The 17,921-nt window shown below is 42.6% G+C and overlaps 1 protein-coding gene across 2 annotated transcripts in view; it reads right to left on the reverse strand.

Annotated features, from left to right (window-relative positions):
* Nucleotides 1-10,287: 10,287 nt before the first annotated feature.
* STEAP3 (STEAP3 metalloreductase) overlaps nucleotides 10,288-17,921 on the reverse strand; it is a 44,631-nt gene continuing 36,997 nt past the window's right edge. For both annotated transcript variants that reach the window (XM_072788932.1, XM_072788933.1), the window contains one exon: nucleotides 10,288-13,094. In XM_072788932.1, the coding sequence (XP_072645033.1) occupies nucleotides 12,813-13,094 (282 nt within the window). In that variant the 3' untranslated portion in view covers nucleotides 10,288-12,812. The remainder of the gene's footprint in view (nucleotides 13,095-17,921) is intronic.

The following is a 17,921-nucleotide window of genomic DNA, read 5'->3' on the forward strand; positions in this document are numbered from 1 at the left end:
AGACCCCATCACTTCATAAGGTCACATTCTGAGGTACTGAGGAATAGAACTGAATTTGGGTGGGTGGGCAGTGGAGAAGACCTAATTCAACCCATAACAGGAAATGTCTTATATTTCCTATGTCTTGAAAATGTTTGTAAAGACCTATCATTAATTGTTTTTTTTAATTAGGTAGAATTTACCAATGAAGCCTTCTTGTCTAGGGCTAAAGTTTTTTTGATCACTAATTCAGTCTTTTTTTACTTGGTATAGGTCCATTCAGATTTTCTTCTTGGTGTCAATAGTTTGTGATTTTTCTAGGAATTTTCCCTAGAAATCTATCTAGTTTGTTGACAGGCAATTGCTCATGGTATTCTCTTATAATCTATTTTACTTCTGGAAGGTCAGTGGTAAAGTGCCCACTTTTATTCCTGATTTTAGTCATTTAAGGTTTCTTTCTGTTTTTCTTGATCAGTCTAGATTTATCAATTTTGTTGATCTTTTCAAAAAACCAACTTTTTGCTTTGTGAATTCCCTCTATTGTTTTTCTCTTCTCTGTTTTCCTTATTTCCACTCTAGTCTCCATTATTTCCTTTCTTCTGGTTTTTATGGGTTTCATTTGCTTTTGCTTTTTTAGTTTCTTCAGGTTATTGATTTGAGATGTTTTTTTCTTTTTAAATATAAGTATTTACAGCTATAATTTTTGTCTAAGCACTGCTTTAGCTGTATCTTATAAGCTTTGGTATATCATGTTTTTGTTTTAGTTCATCTCAAAATATTATCTGATTTCCTTTGTTATTTCTTCTTTTACTAACTGGCGTGTTAATTTCCACATATTTGTGAATTCCCAAAATGTATTTCTGCTATTTTCCAGCTTTCCACTGCAGTTGGAGAACATACCTGGTGTGATTTCAATCTTTTAAAACATATAGGGACTGGTTTTATAGTCTACTGTATGGTCTCTCCTGGAGAATGTTCTATGTGTACTTAAGAATGTATATTCTGCTGTTGTTGGATGGGGTGTTCTATAGATGTGTGTTTAGTGGTTTTATAATGTTGTTCAAATCTTTGATTTGTTGATCTTTCATCAAGCTTTTTACCTGTCATGGAAAATGGGCTGTTGAAGTCTCCAACTATTATTGTTGAGTGGCCTATTTCTCTCTTCAATTGCAACAGTTTTTTACTTCATGTATTTTTGTTGTTAGGTTCAAATATGTTTATAACTGTTATATGTTCTTGATAAGTTGACACTTTTATTGTTCTAAAATGTTGTCTCTAGTAACAAATATTATCTTGTAGTCTATTAGTCTTTTATTACATAGTCTTTTATGACATAGTTCTCTTCTGTTACTGTTTGCACAGTATGTTTTTTTCCATTCTTTTACTTTCAACCTATTTGTGACTTTGAATCTACATTGTGTTTCTGCAGCCAACACATAGTTAGGTATGTAAAAAAAAAAAAAAAATCCATCCTGCTAATCTCTGCCTTTTAACTGGATGTTAAATATTTTCACATTTAATGCAATTATTGATAAGGTAGGACTTATGACTGCCATCCTATTTGTTTTTTTTAATTATTTAATTAATCTATTTATTTGAGAGAAATAAAGATAGCGAGAGAGAACATGAGCAGAGAGGAGAGGGCGAAGCAGGCTCCATGCTGAGCAGGGAGCCCAATGTGGGGCTCAATCTCAGGACCCTGGGATCATGACTTGAGCCAAAAGCAGATACTTAACAGACTGAGCCACCAAGGTGCCCCATTCCTATTTGTTTTCTATGTCTTTTTCTTCTCTTTCCTGTTGAAGAGATGAAGTAGGGAGGGGCAGAGGAAGAGAGAATCTTAAATAGGCTCCATGCCCAGTGCAGAGCTGGATGGGGGGCTTGATCTCACAACTCTGAGATCATGACTTGAGCTGAAGTTGAGTTGGGCACTTAATTGAGTAAGCCACCCAGGCACCCCATATCTTCTTTTATTTCTCAATTTCTTCATTACTTCTTTCCTTTGTGTTGAAGACATTTTCTAGTATGGCATTTCAATTCCCTTGTCATTTCTTTTACTATATATCTTAACTCATTTTCTTATTGTGTTGGGACTTATAATTGATATGTTAACTGACAACAATTTAGTTTGGGCTAATAAAAACTTAATTTCAGTAACTTTGCTCCCGTTTATTCCATTCTCCTCTTTTGTGATGTTATTGTACAAATTACATCATCATACACTGTGTGCCCATCCACACAGATATGTAATTATTGCTTTGTGTTGTCTTTTAGATTGTAATCAAACTGAGTTCACTCCTTGATGAGTCACAGGTAGAAACTATATCAGATGAGTTGTTGCATAAAAGAGACTTTATGTGCAGCAAATAAGAAGATGTTGGGGAATAATATCCAAAGCCATGAATCCTTGAACAGGATTCCTTTTATTTAGAGTTAGGATGAATATGTAGCTAGGGGAGTTTGTCTTCATATATACAGGCAGGCTTAAGTTGTGCATGCACCTTAAGGCCTATGCATACACTGTATGTTATGTAAACGTGGCTTGTGCTCCTCCTTGGGTGGTGATTTTAATATTATAATGGGTAAAGATGACTATTGGTTACTCCATGGATCAATCCCTGGTCCAACTGCACTGACATAAATTGGGGGTTAAGTGCAGTGAGTGGTCTGGGCCACAGAGCTCTACCTCTGAATAGTCATTATTGCTTGAGGGGTAGTTTTGATTTCCATCACTGGGATGTTATGCCTTTAGGGTCTTTTGCTTGAGTTAAGAGACAAGCTGGAAAGAAGAGCTAGAGGAAAAATGTGGGACAGAGGTCAATGGGTACAAGCAGGTGAGCAGTAAAAGTCAGGTCTAGGGGTCTAACTGGTGACAAGATGGGAGAAAGAGTTATAAATAAAAAATATATTTATATATTTACCTCTATAGTTACCTTTACCAGTGTTCTTTATTTCTTCATGGGGATTTGAGTTACTGTCTAGTGTCCTATTAATTCAGCCTGGAGACTCCCTTTCGTGTATCTTGTAAAAGCAGGCTTGCTAGTGATGAATTATCTCTAGTTATATTATGTATAATTAATATTATATATAAACTAATCGTATTAGGTTTTTGTTTACCTGTGTCTTCATTTCTCTTTCATAGTTAAACATATTTATAATGGGTATTTGGAAACCTTTTTTTTTTTTAAGATTTTATGTATTTATTCATGAGAGACACAGAGAGAGAGGCAGAGACATAAGCAGGGGGAGAAGCAGGTTCCCTGCAGGAGCCCGATGTGGGACTCGATCTGGGGGGCTGCAGGATCACACCCTGAGTGAAAGGCAGAGGCTCAACCGCTGAGCCACTCAGGCATCCCTTGAAGCCTTTTTCTGTGAAATCTTATATCTTGTCATTTCCACAGTCAGTTTTGTTGTCGTATTTTTTTCTCAGTATATGGGTTATATTTTCCTGTTTCTTGCATGCCTTAGAATTTTTTTGTTGGGGATGTCTGGATGGCTCAGCAGTTGAGCGTCTGCTTTCAGCTCAGCTCCTGATCCCAGGATCTGGAATTGAGTCCCACATCAGGCTTCTTGCAGGGAGCCTGCTTCTCCTTCTGTCTATGTCTCTGCCTCTCTCTGTGTGTCTCTCATGAATAAATAAAATTAAAATAAAATTTTTTTTTGTTGAAAAGTAGACATTTTAGATAATATATTGTAGGGACTATGGCTACTGCCTCACCCCCACACACAAGGGTTTATTTTTATTTGCTTGTTTGTTTTTTGTGACTGGATTATCCTTCCTCCCATACAGTGTTAAGCCTCTAATTCACTGCTCCTCAGGGATCCAACTTGGAAATACCCATAGTTCCTTGGGATGACAGTGGTATTGGTAGAGTTCTCTTTTCCTGAACACACCTAACTGTTAAACTCCACTAATTGCTAGCTGATTGCTCTATTGTTTCCAGTGGTGCCCTCAGGCACAAATTGTTCTACAGACTAATCCAATCAAAGTGTGGCTCCTTTGAAGGAATAGCTTCTTGGGTCTGTGTTTGATATTTGTTCTGACCCCAGGGTGGGTCTTTCCAGCCCCAACCATCTTACTCCATGGTTCTCTTGTAAACCAGCCAGCTGACATTCTAGGCTATGTTATCTTAAAATCCATAAAACTCCCCTTTGCCTTTCTATAAAACCTTGAGTGTTCTTGACAGTGCCCTTAGGTTTGAACTTCCCCACACTCTGTTGAAAATGAAGTCAGGTCCTTGAGAAGAGATTAGGAGCTATCTATTTTATAGCCTGCTTCATTTACACTAATCTCTGAGCCAAGGCTCTGGAGCTGCAGGTGGGAACTAGGGCAAGCTTCTGAGTCATACCTCTGCTCCAGGAGGTGAATGTTAGAGTAGTGGCAGTAGCCTGAAGTCCCTTTGGTTTGTAACCATTACCTGATGAGCTGAAACAAGGGTAATTGGGGCCTCAGTATTCTTAGCATGCCACACCCAAGGTAGGGCCTCTATTCTAAAGTAGGGGCTGGGCAGTAGAAAGGAGCCTATATCTCTCAACGATACTTGCTTGGAATTAGCTTCAGCAGTAGGAAGCTGGGGGTGCAATGAGAAACACTGAAGTTCTGCTTCTCCTAAGAAAGCTCTTCAACTGGTGGTTTGGGGAGAGGGAACTCTGGGTTCTTTGCTGGAGTCTTTCTGGAACATTCTGGAGTCTTTTTACCTCAATGAGCTGGAAGAAGGAGGAAAGGAATGGTCTTAGTTCAAATACCACACACTCTTGCCTTTCTTACCAATTTTTTGGGGGTAGATTTTCTTAAATATATCTTTTGTCATTTGCTATTTGCCACTAAAACCATTTTTAGAGGCTTTAAATGCTGTTTTAAAAACTAATTTTCACCAGTTTCACTAGGGAGCTCAATGGAGCTCAATGGAGCTCCTCTCGCTGTCACGTTGGAAGTGGATCTTCCTTGTCTCTCATTTTGCAAGTATAGTTTTGCAGGATTTAGAGTTCTTGGTTGAATCTCTTTATTTTTTTGGCAGTTAAAATATGTCATCTTTCTGTCTCTGGTCTCCGTGGTTGAAGATTTTACTTACTTACTTACTCACTTATTTTTTTATTTGAGAGAGAGAACATGAGCAGTGGGGAGGAGCAGAGGCAGAAGCAGATCCCAGGACCCTGGGATCATGACCGAGCTGAAGGTAGCTGCTTAACTGAGTCACTCAGGTGCACTCATATTTGTCCATGATTTTAGGTGAACTGCTAACATTTCACCATTAAGAGTAATATTTTCTGTAAATTTTTTTCTGTGAATTTTGAATAGGTTATCAGATTAAGGAAGCTCCCTTCTATTCCTGTTTTGCTATGAGATCTTTAAAAAATTAAATTATGAATAGGTATTAAATTTTACCATGTCTGTTTCTGTATCTATTGAGATATTAAAATGTTGGGGGGTGCCTGGGAGGCGCAGTTAAGCATCCAACTCTTGGTTTCGGCTCAGGTCGTGATCTCAGAGTCAAGAGATGGAGCCTGGGTTAGGCTATGCACTCAGTGTGGAGTCTTCTCTCTTTCCCTGTGCCCCTCCTGCTCATGCTTCCTCTCTCTCTAAAATAAATAAATCTTCAAAAAATGTTTTTAAAAATGTAGTGAATATTTATAGAGTTTCTTATGTTAAATTATACTTGTATTCCTGGAATATGTCAAACTTAGTCATGGTATTCAATCTTTTTATATATCCAAGATTAAATTTGCTGATATCTTTATTTGGGATTTTTGCATTTATGTTCATGAGTGAGATTGGCTTATAATTTTCCTTTCTCATATAGTTCTTGTCTATTTTTGTTATCACTCATTGCCTCCTAGAATAAGTTGGAGAATAGTTTATCTTTTTGTAATTTTTAGAAGTTTATATAAGATGGAATGGTTTGTTCTTTAAAAGTTTAGTAAAAATTTTTCTGCTAAACCATCTGGGCCTTGGGTTTTTTGGGGGAATTTTTTGGAGGGTGGGGGTGGAAAAATTTTAAACTACTGATAGTTTTTTTTTAATAACTTAGGAATATTCAGACTTTCTTTTTTGGAATCCATTTTCGTAAGTTATATTTTTGTCCATTCTAAGTTGTCCAATTTAATCACATAAATTCATGTGTAGTATTCTCTTACTATCTTTTTAATTTGCTTCATCTGTAGTTTTGTCTTCTTTTTATACTAAGATTATTTCTGAGTCTTTTCTTTCTTTTTCTCATGCCTAGACTTATCAAAGACTGATCAATTTGATTAGTCTTACCATAAAACCAGGCTTTGACTTGGTCAGTCCTTTCTAGTGACCTATTTCATCAATTTCTGATCCTCCATTTAGTATGCCTTTCTTTTTACTTTTACTGGGTCGATTCTTAGTGTATTCATTCTTAGTGAATAGGGTAGCCCCGGTGGCGCAGCGGTTTAGCGCCGCCTGCAGCCCGGGGTGTGATCCTGGAGATCCGGGATCGAGTCCCATGTCGTCCCATGTCAGGTTCCCTGCATGGAGCCTGCTTCTCCCTCTGCCTCTCTCTCTCTCTGTGTCTCATTAAATAAGTAAAATCTTTTTTTTTTTTATTTATTTGTGATAGTCACAGAGAGAGAGAGAGAATGAGGCAGAGACACAGGCAGAGGGAGAAGCAGGCTCCATGCACGGGGAGCCCGACGTGGGATTCGATCCCGGGTCTCCAGGATCGCGCCCTGGGCCAAAGGCAGGCGCCAAACCGCTGCGCCACCCAGGGATCCCAAATAAGTAAAATCTTAAAAAAAAAATTCTTAGTGAATAATTGAGACTATTGGTTTCCTTCTAAGTAATATTTTTGCTGCATCCTCAAATTTTTGATAAGGAGATATTTGATTACCATTCCATTTTAAATTTTGGAAAAAATCATTATAATTTTCTTTTTGATTAATGGTTTGGAAATCTATATTTTAAATTTCAAAATGTATGGGCATTTAAAATATAGCCTTTTATTCTTGATTTTTAACTTTTTTGTGCCAAGTTTGGAAAATATATCTGTATGACATTTATTCTTTGAATTTTTTGAGATTTGCCCAGGTCTAATATATTTTCATTCTGTTTTCTTGAGAAAAATGTAATTTCCTTATACCTTATGATTTTAAGATTATGTTGTTATAGACACACATACACCCACACACAATTTTTGTTGCGATTTCCCAGTATAACAATGAATTTGTCATTTTTTTTGCTTTATGTATTTTGAAGCTGCATTATTAAATGCATGCAATTTTAAAATATTTAAATCTTTATCATTATATATAGTGACTCTATCTTTAATAATGTCTTTTGCCATAAAGTATACTTTGTATAATAATCTAGCTACCTCAACTTTCATTTGGTTTGTTTTTGCCTAACACATTTTTTACTATTGCTTTATCTTTAGTTTTCAGGTGTGCCACTTGTAAATAGTAAATAATTGTATTGAAAAATCCAATCTGGTAATCTCTGTCTTTTAATTCAGGAATTTAATCTGTTTATATTATTGTGATTATTGATATATGTGGATTTTTTTCTAACATCTACTTTTGTTTTTATTTTTTTATTCTTTATTTATTTAAAGATTCTATTTATTTATTCATGAGAGGGAAAGAGAGAGAGAGAGAGAGAGAGAGAGAGAGGCAGACACAGGCAGAAGGAGAAGCAGGCTCCATGCAGGGAGCCCAACATGGGACTCAATCCCCGGTCTCCAGGATCAGGCCCTGGGCTGAGGGCGGCGCTGAACCGCTGAGCTACCCGGCTGCCCTCTACTTTTGTTTTTAATGTCTCCTGCTGTTTTATGCTATTTCTCTCTTTTATTGCTTTTTAAGAATTGACATTTTTGTTTATTTGCTTTATTTCATTTTTTCCTCTCCTAAGGATTTGGATGTTATATTTTTAGTTTTTAGTGGTCACCCTTAGCATTTTTCCAGACTTACTTAACAAAACCTTAATTAGTCCATAATTTCTTCTACCCCCGAACAAATACAAGTGTCTCAGAACATTTTAACTCACTCATTTACTCAGTCACCTTACATGTCATTGTTGTCCAGTCTTTCGGTACCCTTTAGAAGAAACTCACATATGTAGACATTATTATTATTTTATATAGACATGGCTTATTTAGATTTGCCTTCATGGTCACTATTTCTTTTACTATTCCTTCTTGTTTTTTGCCTCTCCCCTGGGATTATTTTTTCCTTCTATCCAAAGTATACTTTTTAAAAGTTCTTTAGATAAGAACTATTGGTAAACTCTCTAATTTTTGCATATCTGAAATGTCCTTTTTTTCCTTCTTTCTTAACATCAATTTTGCTAGATTTATAATTGTAAATTGATAATTATTTCCTCTCTGTACTTTCAAGATATGAGATCACTATTTTCTGATTTCCATTGATTAAGTTTATTATTATAATTTCACAATTGTAAATAATCTGTCATTTTTCTCCAGCTGCTTTTTGAGCTTCCTAATGTTTCTAGGTGTGGTTTCAGTTTTCAGATATGCTTTCCTGCTCAGAGGTACGCACTGTGCTTTCTGCTTTTTAGAGTCTAGTCTTTTATTACTTTTAAAAAATCCTCACCCTTTATCTCTTTAACATTTGCCTTTCTACCATTTTTTTCTTTCTGGAGCTCTGCTTATTTGTACGTTAGACTTTTTCATTTTAACCTCTATCTCTTTTAGCATTCCTTTTATATTTTCTGTCCATTTGTCTTTTATCTCTCTCTCTCTCTCTCTCTTTTTTGCATCCTGAGTAATTTCTTCAGCTCCATTTTAAAAGTCACTAATTTTCTCCAATTGGCCATTAAATCCATCAAATTAGGTTTGTTTCCAATGATATTTCATTTCTGAATTTTCTATTTTTTGTCATACCTGGTTGATAATGTTGAGTATCATTGTATTTCTCCTAAAACCAATTACTGTAAGATTATCACTTGTAATAATTACTATTATTAGTGTTATAGACATTATTTCTACTTTATATTTCAATTAAGACCTTATATTGATTTTAAAAAGCATAGGTAGGTTATATTTCTGAATTTAATTTTAGGTTAGTAGAAAGGGTTTTCAAATAATATGTTAGAATAAGTTGATGCCGGTCTGGTGGGATTGAGAGTTTCTGCTCTACTGCTGCCGGCTTCCTCTTTTGACAAAGACCAGGGCAGTGACCCAGTAGAAGCAAGCTTCTGTGCTTCCAGGGGCCCACGTCATTGCTTTTGGAAAAGATTCAGCTTGTCAAATAGCCAAGTGACAAATCTTCTCTTAAACTTGTATGAGTTATTTTGGTTGTTCCTTAGTTCTTGCGTGAACCACCTTAATAATGGACATTCTTTCATCATTTCTTTTAAAGCTTAACTCTCTCAGCATTATGTGTGGGAGGACACAGAGTAAAAAAACAAAACTCCAAGCATGAGATTTTTTTGTTGCTGTTGAAAATTATTTGAAGTGAAGTTGTTTTCTGACCATGGTTCTTTCTTTGGAAAACTCTTCTCATGGGCTCAAGGCCACCTTTTGGTTATTGTTCCCAAGAAATGGTTTTTAGGTATTAGACTACTTTGTGCACATGGATTTCTTTTTTCTCTTTTTCCCCCTATAGAGTAAGACAGTTTTGCTTTAGTAGAAAAGCTTGACTGCATAATAGGTTGGTGTTCTGCCTTTCAGAGAACAGGGGCTGCAGCCACATCTGCAGCGTGCAGTGGCATATCTCTCCAGCATGGCCAGGGAACCCATGTCCTGGGGAAGGTTAATAGAGCAGCAATGCAGCACAGCAGGGACAAAGGAAGATATCTAAGCCCTTGTTACTCAGAGTGTCTGAGGATCAAACATCATCCATGTTACTTGGGAGTTTATTAGAAATGCACAGGGTCAGCCTCATCCTAGATCAGGACTTAAGAGCCTGTGTGTGAACAAGATCCGTATGTGACTCCTGTGTACATTCTAGTTTGAGAAGCAGGTGCTCTCACCTACATTTTGAGCTGTAGCCTTCTGACCACAGCAGACACTGCTCCCTCCAGGAAGCCTTTCCCCAACTCTACTGGCTTTGGGTGCTCCTTTCACACCACAAACAAGTCCCCCCCAACACACACATACATACCACCACCACCACATCATCACCTGGATCTTGTCTGTCCTTCCCTGCCTATTGCTGTGGGTCTGCGTGCCTGCCCTTCCTAGGAAGTAAGCTCTAGCCCAGATCATCCTGTGCTCACCTTGTACATTGCCTGATGATGAGCAAAGGTCAATCAGAAGGCTCATTGAGCCAATGAATGAATGAATGAGTGGGCAGGTAGGTGATCAGCAGGACAGAAATAAAAGCCTGAAATTCACAGGTTAGGTGTTTATTTTTGCTGCTTCTTTGACAAGCTCTACGAGGTAAACACAAAATACACAAACTGTTTCAATGGCATTGATTTTGAACATCAACCTCAGACCATGGCATTTAGGGTTTCTGGAGCATGTTGGTTCAGGCACTTTTGTACCCAGAGGCACATAGAATTTACCAGGCTGAAAGGGAGTGACTTGCTTTCATGGGGATGCTGTTGCCAGCTGCCCGGTGAGGTAGGGAAGAGCAGCAAACACCAGATCAAGGCCAAGCACACAGTCCACCCTGCTTTTCATGAGTTGATTGTCCAGCTGGTGGGTGGCCAGGTCCTCTGCTGCACCAGTTCCCTCCCCTGGGAGCACCTGCAGCAGGAGGTGGGGAGGAGGGGAGGGAGCATAATGGATTTTGCTGTATGTCAGCATCTTTGGTATAAGGAAATTCCCTGGGCCCAGGGAGGGCTGGAGAAGGAAGGCAGCCAATACTGACTGGGACTGGGGTTGAAGACCTGGTGGATCTCAGTTGCCCCTGTTCTCCATGCTTCCATTCAGCAGGAAATTGACGGGCCCTCATTTCATTAAGCAAATGCCAGGATCTGTGCTTTGCCCACCTCCTTTTTCAGCCAGCTTCTCTGAGGATCTCAGTGGCCGCTCCATCAGGTCCCATTTGGAAGAAAAGATTCTGCTGCTCAGCCTTGAAGCAGCAGATGGAAAACATCTGCAGGAAGCAAAGTTTTGCCTGCATTGCCTTCCCTCCATCACTCACTGGCCTAATGAGATATTCTTACACTTGGCTTTCTTTTTCTCCCCCCCTCCTTACTAAAGGACGCTAATGTGCTCTACAGACATGAGCTCATGAAGCCTCCCTGGGGGGAAGCAGGGGCATCCTTGTAGCACAGTCTTGTCAGCCTTTGCTGGCTCAACCCTCTATTCCTAAGATCCCCTCTGGCCCAGAAGACCTAAGACATAACAAGTGTGACCAGTGCTCCCCATTCAGAGCAGAGTACAGTGTCAGCCTCACTTGTGTCTTCCACTGGGACTTCACCCCCAGTGGGTAAAGCACCCAAAGGTGCTTTTTCTGTGGACATGACAGATCATCCTGGTTCTAGAGCTGGCAGGGGGGCTCAGCCAAAAATAGCTGTTTCTCCACAGGGGAAATAAAAGCGGTTTCAGTCTGAACAAGCAAGGGATGGCATGGGATTTGAGGACACATGTCCTATGGCCCTGACTGTGGTCCAGCCTCTTGTGCTTTAGGGTAGCAGCACTTCAAGTTTGTAGCTTTGGTAGAAAAGACCCTCCCAACTATTTTGAAGTATGACCACCTGGGGTTGGTGATTCTTGTTGGGGCCTGTTGCCCACGTTCTCCCTGTCTCCCTGGAGCAGTGGGGGAGCTTGGTGCCAGTACAGTTTTCTGGCAGTTTCTCTGCCCGGGAGGAGCAGAGGACATTGGACGAGGTCCCCAGTGTTTTTGCACAGGACCAGTTAGGTGGAGACCATCAGTCCCTCAGTGCCCTGGGTAGGGCCTGGGGAAGGCACCCCTGGGATGCTAAGCGCCAGTCTGCCTTGTTTTCCCCTCCCCCTCAAACTGACTTTCAAAGGGCCTGCTCTGGGCCTTTGTAAGAGATATCCAAACTAATGATCTGAAAGGTGAGAAGGCACAGTGGTTTAAAGAACGGTCATCACCAACTTAAAGGAAGGAAAGAAATTACACTTGTTCTCAAGATGGTTCATTAGTGGCTCCTGTGCGGAGGTGACTTCACACTCCCACAAGAGATCAATGTGCCGCCGTTGTGGTGACTTCTGGCTTTCAGGGGAAAAAAAAAATCTCCCCGGCTCAGAGAGGGTTGGGGAGATCAGCCTGGCCCACACCCCCTACCCCCTTCTACCTAGCAAAGCACCCATCTACAGGCAGCAGGCTCACTCCCCAAGGGCCCTGGCTCCCGCCTGACCTCCTGCTAGGCTGGAGGTGAATGAGGGAGGAGACCCACCCCCTCTGCCCTGCTCACTAGCCACTCTTTCGCCCTGTGCACTGAATCCAGCTCCAGGCAGAGCTCTCATCTGCCCCCCTTAAAGCCCCGGCTCTGCGAAAGCTTTGGGAAAGCAGCAAAAAGGGTGTGAGGACACAAATGGATCAAATCCACCAAGAGACAAGCCTCTCACTGCCTTTTCTGTGCAGAGAGTATATGTCAGTCTTGGCAGATATCCCACTATCATGAGCTCCTGTTCTCCTAACATCTGGCACTGGCTTTTAAATCTACAAGTTGAGATCTCAGGGACTCAGCTTTTTTAACTAAGTAAGTATAAATGCAAATCCTGTTATAGATATGAAATATATGTGAACATATATAGCGCACACGCATGTGTGCCATTCGGAATATCACTGCATACATTGGTGTCCTGGGAGTTCAGACCAGAGACCTAGCAGTTTGTGCACAATTTCACCGTACCAGGCGATCCAGAGAAGCGGCCCTGACAGGCCCAGGGCGCTATCCTGCCTGTGTCTGCTTTCTGGGGCCAGAGGCAGGCAGCTCACACGTGGCTCGTCTTCTGGGCCAGGGCATGGTCCATTGGCAGGGTAAACTTGATGGCACCATCCTTCTCCCAGCCCCTCCGGATCTTGGAGAGCCTGTGGCGGAAACAGGGCAGCAGGAACAGACCTTTGGCAAGGATCACGACACAGGGCACCAGCAACGTGAGCGTGAAGGTAGGCGGCAGATAGAACTTGTAATGGCTGTCTTCGAAGGCGCGGGTCCAGCCGTAGGTGAGTGTATGCAGGGTGCTCAGCACCAGGGCTACGAAGCCCAGCGTGGACTGTGAAAGAAAGGAGAGATGGAGTTATGGCCAGTGGTGGTGGGGGTGGTTGGTGACACACAGGGATCCCACCTGTGGCTCATCTGCTTGCCTGGCCCAGGGGGAGGAAGGAGGGCTGCTTTGATAGTCAAGAGTCTGGGTGCCAATCCCAGTCCTGTCACTCCCTCTCTGCAGGATCTTCATCATACCTAAACTCTTGGAGCCTCAGTTTCCCCTACAGAAAAGATGAGAATAATGTCTCTACCCTGCAGGTGTGTAAGGGCTGACTGCATCATGAGGACTTGACAAAGTAATGCTGCCCCCATCCCCGCCCCACTGCATTATTCGTGCCTCTGGTGGCTGCCGGAGGACTTCAGATGCAATGAAGTTCAAAGTTTAAAAACATTTTACTGGTTCTGTGTATATTTTAATGTATATTTGAGTAAGGAGTGTCTGCCAGCATACCAAAGCCCTAATTTTGCTAATAATATTTGGCCTAAGATGAGGCCAGATAAAAAAGTGGTTTTAAGCTGACTTACACATAAACACAAAGTAACAAGTGTACTTGGCATGTGGATTTGGCACCGGTAGTGAGGGTGGCTCCAAGGGCATGTGGGCTGAGTGACCTGACACTATCTGTGAAGCCCGAGGCTTGAGAGCATCACATAGATGCTCTTGGTGGGTGCTGGCCCTTCCCCTCCCACCTACACCCTGACTCATGAACACCTCAGCTGAAAACCCCGCCAGGTTACTCTCTTACCTGGAAGGGAATGGGTACTATGTGGAGATCGGGACAGTCACAAACCCAAACAGAAGCAGTTTAGGCCATTTTACAGGGAAGGGGAGCATCCCAGCCCTCGAGCCATGGGTGGCTCTTATGCACCACCTCCAGCCAAGAGCAGTTCTTCGTCATCCCAAGGGCTATACAATCCTGACTTTCTCTGGGAGCTGTGGCATGTAAATAGCTGGGAAGTGCTGATCTGTAGCTCTAGCCTCGGAATCTTTGGCAGGTCAGGTTTCTTGTGGACATCAAATGAGGCATTCTAGGGTCCACTTGTGGGGGCTAGAGTCTTGAATGACACTGTGGCCCTGGGCAAGCCACTAAATCAGCCTCAATGAGAAGTCAGTGGTCCCCAAAGTTAAAGCTGGGAGATGTGAGGGAAGTGCTGTATGGCTGGGCATTCTGCGGCCCCTAGACGAGGTAGGGATGATGGAGAGCACAGGGTACCAAGGAGCAGGGCTGTGTGGCAGGCATGGAGGAGAGGCACTGGGCAGTTCTGATTGCATTCTATAAGCACTGAGGAACCATTGAGATTTTGGGCAGGAGAGCCCTGTGTTTCTTACATAAGGAATGAAAATAGCAGTGACTCATCAAGCCATGAACACATATGCATTTTCTCTAAGGAGACACTGTAAGGGTTCAATGGAAATGTGGCAGTATGAGGGTACCTCGGGGTACTCTCTATAGGGTGGTTTTGAGCTTTCCACAGAGAAGCCACAATTGGGCCTCCTGGATTTCCTTCCAGCCCCGTTTGTCAGCATCAATCCAGGGGCTGGGTTGAGAGACACTGTCTTGCTTGTACTCCCCTCAGGCATGGTTCTAAGTGGGTCTGATTCTGCTACCAGGCCTTATTCTAGTTCCTCCCTAGTGTGGGGGACACCTTGCTTATACCCACTCTAGTACAGACACCAAGACAGTGAACCTCAGTATGTGGAGGAACATTGTTTGGAAGAATTGCTTGCAATACTTTTATGAAAAAACAAAGCATTTTCTAATGGCTATATTCTATATGTTCCTAAACAGGTTGCCAAGTATAGCATTTTTGAACCCTAAAAAATACTAGTTGCCAAAAGATCCCCAGTGTCTATCATTCCTGGCCACCACTGTTTTCTTCTTGGCTTTTAGTAACTTCAAAGATGTTTTTATCTCATCTTTAACAACCTCCTGGGTCAACACAGCCTGGTGGGAAAAGCCACGGTTGGTTCTGTGCTACTACCCACAGGTATGCCATATTAAAATGATCAGCCCCCAAATGGAAGGCTCCCTGACTGCGAGTCACAACCAGATCTATGTCACTTGCAGATGTATCTATCAAGAGCTCCAAACCTCCTGGCAACTTCTGAACCACCCCAAATTTTTCTAAGTTCTGATCTATTGATATTGAAGACGGATTAAAAAGGTCTGAGCACTGAGAAAATATTTGGGGTTAATATCCAGACTATAGAGAGGACTCCCAAACTCAGCAACAGAAAACCAAACACCTCAATTCAAACATAGGCAAAGCACTTAAATAGAACTATCTCCAAAAGAAGACCTACGGATGGCTAATAAACACATGAAGAGAAGCTCCACATCACTCGTCATCGGGGAAATGCAGATCCAAACCATAATGAGATGTCCCCTCACACCCATTAGGATGGCTAGCTGTCAAAAAAACCCAGAAAACAAGTGTTGAAAGGATGTGGAGAAATCGGAAACCTTGCACACTGGGTGGGCACAGCTGCTGGGGAAGATGGGTTGGGGGGGAGGTTCCTCAATAAATAAAAATACAATTACCACGCACTCCAGCCCACCCGCTTCTGATATACACCCAAAAGAATGGAAAGCAGGGTCCCGAAGAGATACATGTATACCCCGTATTCTCAGTGGCATTATTCACAGGAGCCAAAGCATGGAGGCAACCCAAGTGTCCACCGGCAGAAGAATGGATAAGCAAAATGGGATATTCCTAAACAGTAGACTATTACTCAGCTTTATAAAGGAAGGCAGTTCTGACATATGGTGTGACACAGATGGACCTTGAGAACATTATGCACATGAAATCAGCCAGGCACAAAAAGACAAATACTGTATGATCGCGTTTCTATGAGGCAGTCAGGTCACAGACACGGAAAGTGGAATGGTGGTTGTCAGGGGCTGGGGGAGGGGACGGTGGGGGGTTAGTGATTACTGGGGACAGGGTGTCAGTGTTGCAAGATAAAAAGAGCTCTGGAGATGGAAGGTGGGGACAGTTGCACAACAGTATGGATGTGCTTAATATCACTGAGTCATACACTTAATGGTTAAGAGAGTAAATTTTGTGTTATTTTACTACAATAAAAAAAAATTGAGGGAGGAAGAAAAGGTCCCCAGCACCAACCATCAGGAATCAATCTTTGAACAAGCTGGACAACTATGCTGATGCTCCCTAACTGGCTGCCTGGCCTCAAATCCTTGCTTCCCCTTCCTCACGTGGATATACTCGGCTTTGCTCAGATGGCTGGGAAGTGCGTCTTACCCCTAAGTCTGAGACTGTGGTTTGCAAACCTGGCTACATGGTAAAATCATGGGGAGCTTAGGAAAAATATGAAATGCCCAAGCCTGGGCCAGAAATGCAGATGAGGTTGGCTTGGGGTGGGGCTCGGGTATCATGAGCTTTTAGAAATTCAGTGACGATGCTAATATGCAGTGAGGACTAAGAACAAAAATTTAGGAGACTCTCATCACCCAAGTCTGAAGTTGAGGTCACGGTGAGAAGCCCGCATGTGCCGCTCTGCCCAGGCTATTTGATTAGGATGGACCTGATCTTATATGTGCCTTCCACAAAGATCCACTGAGGCCTCAAAGGGCCCACAACCTGCATGGTGGGGCTTCCCCAGATGCTGCAGCAATGAGAACCCATCCAGGCCTAGAGATCCAGCCCTGGTGGCCTCCAGGAGGCCTCAGCATTTCCCTCAGGGACATGCCCTGGAGCTCCAGTGTTTGACTCACGTGGCCCACCATCCCCAGCCCCTAATTTGGAGTGCTGGATTGTGGTAGGAATGTGGACGAGCCCTGGGAGGGCACAGAGATGCTGCTCCCATTCCTGCATCCCCATCCTTTTGCCATCCCAAATTCCATGATGACAGATGGCAGGAAGCCCCAGTCCCAGGTTAATGGTTTACAGAGAGGGCTGACAGCCAAACATCAGCCAGTAATGAAGGGCCTTTGGACTTTCCAGTGCCAATGGGACACCTGGATGATTCCAGGGAGTTTGATTTCCTCAAGCTCTTTCTCCTTGGGAACGTTTTGAAAATCCCATCCCCACCCCAACACACACCCACACTCCCCAAACGAAGGCCATTTATATTGTACGTAAGCTTGTTAGCAAAAAAGAAACAGCCAGGTTGTCTGTGGCTCTTGCTCCTGCTCAATTACTGTGGCGTAGAGGGGCCGTGGACAATCGCTCATGAAGCTGCCGTCAGAGCCGGTCTGTGTCTTATTTCAGGCAGGTGGCCGGAGTGGCCAAGGTCACGGGAAGTCCCTCTAACTCTGAGGCAGAACTGAGTTGCTAGAGCAGAACCCTAATTTCTCTGTCCAGGTGAGCGGCCCCGACCTGGCTATTCTGCAACCTAACAATGTTTAACTGGCTTACTTTGAGCAGTTAGCACAGCCAAGGCCAAACCAAAGCCGTAATCACAAAACCCAGAATTTAAACCTTTGCAAACCACCTTAGGAACAAAAGGATAAAGATAAACACAAGTCACCACTATAGAGTCAACACACTGTTTTTGATGGCTTTCAGCTCCAGAAATCATCACAGACCCAGGAGTCAGGCCAAGCCCCTGGAGAACTGCAGCTCTCCCGGCCAGCTGCTGAGCCCTGGTGACCTGTCGTAGTTGTGTGTGGCAGCGGGAGGAAGTGGGGCCCGGGTAGCTCCTTGCTGGCAGTGCTAACCTCAAAAAATCATCCAGCTACTATCGGGTGCATGTATGGTGCGTCTGACATGCCCTCGGCTCACACCTCCCTGAGGACCACAGGACATAAATGGGGACACTGGTGCTCCAGCAGGCTAGGAAAACTTGGGACTGAAACCCAGATCTGCTCAC

This window comes from Canis lupus, chromosome 20, assembly GCF_048164855.1.
Source record: "Canis lupus baileyi chromosome 20, mCanLup2.hap1, whole genome shotgun sequence".
NCBI lineage: Eukaryota > Metazoa > Chordata > Mammalia > Carnivora > Canidae > Canis > Canis lupus.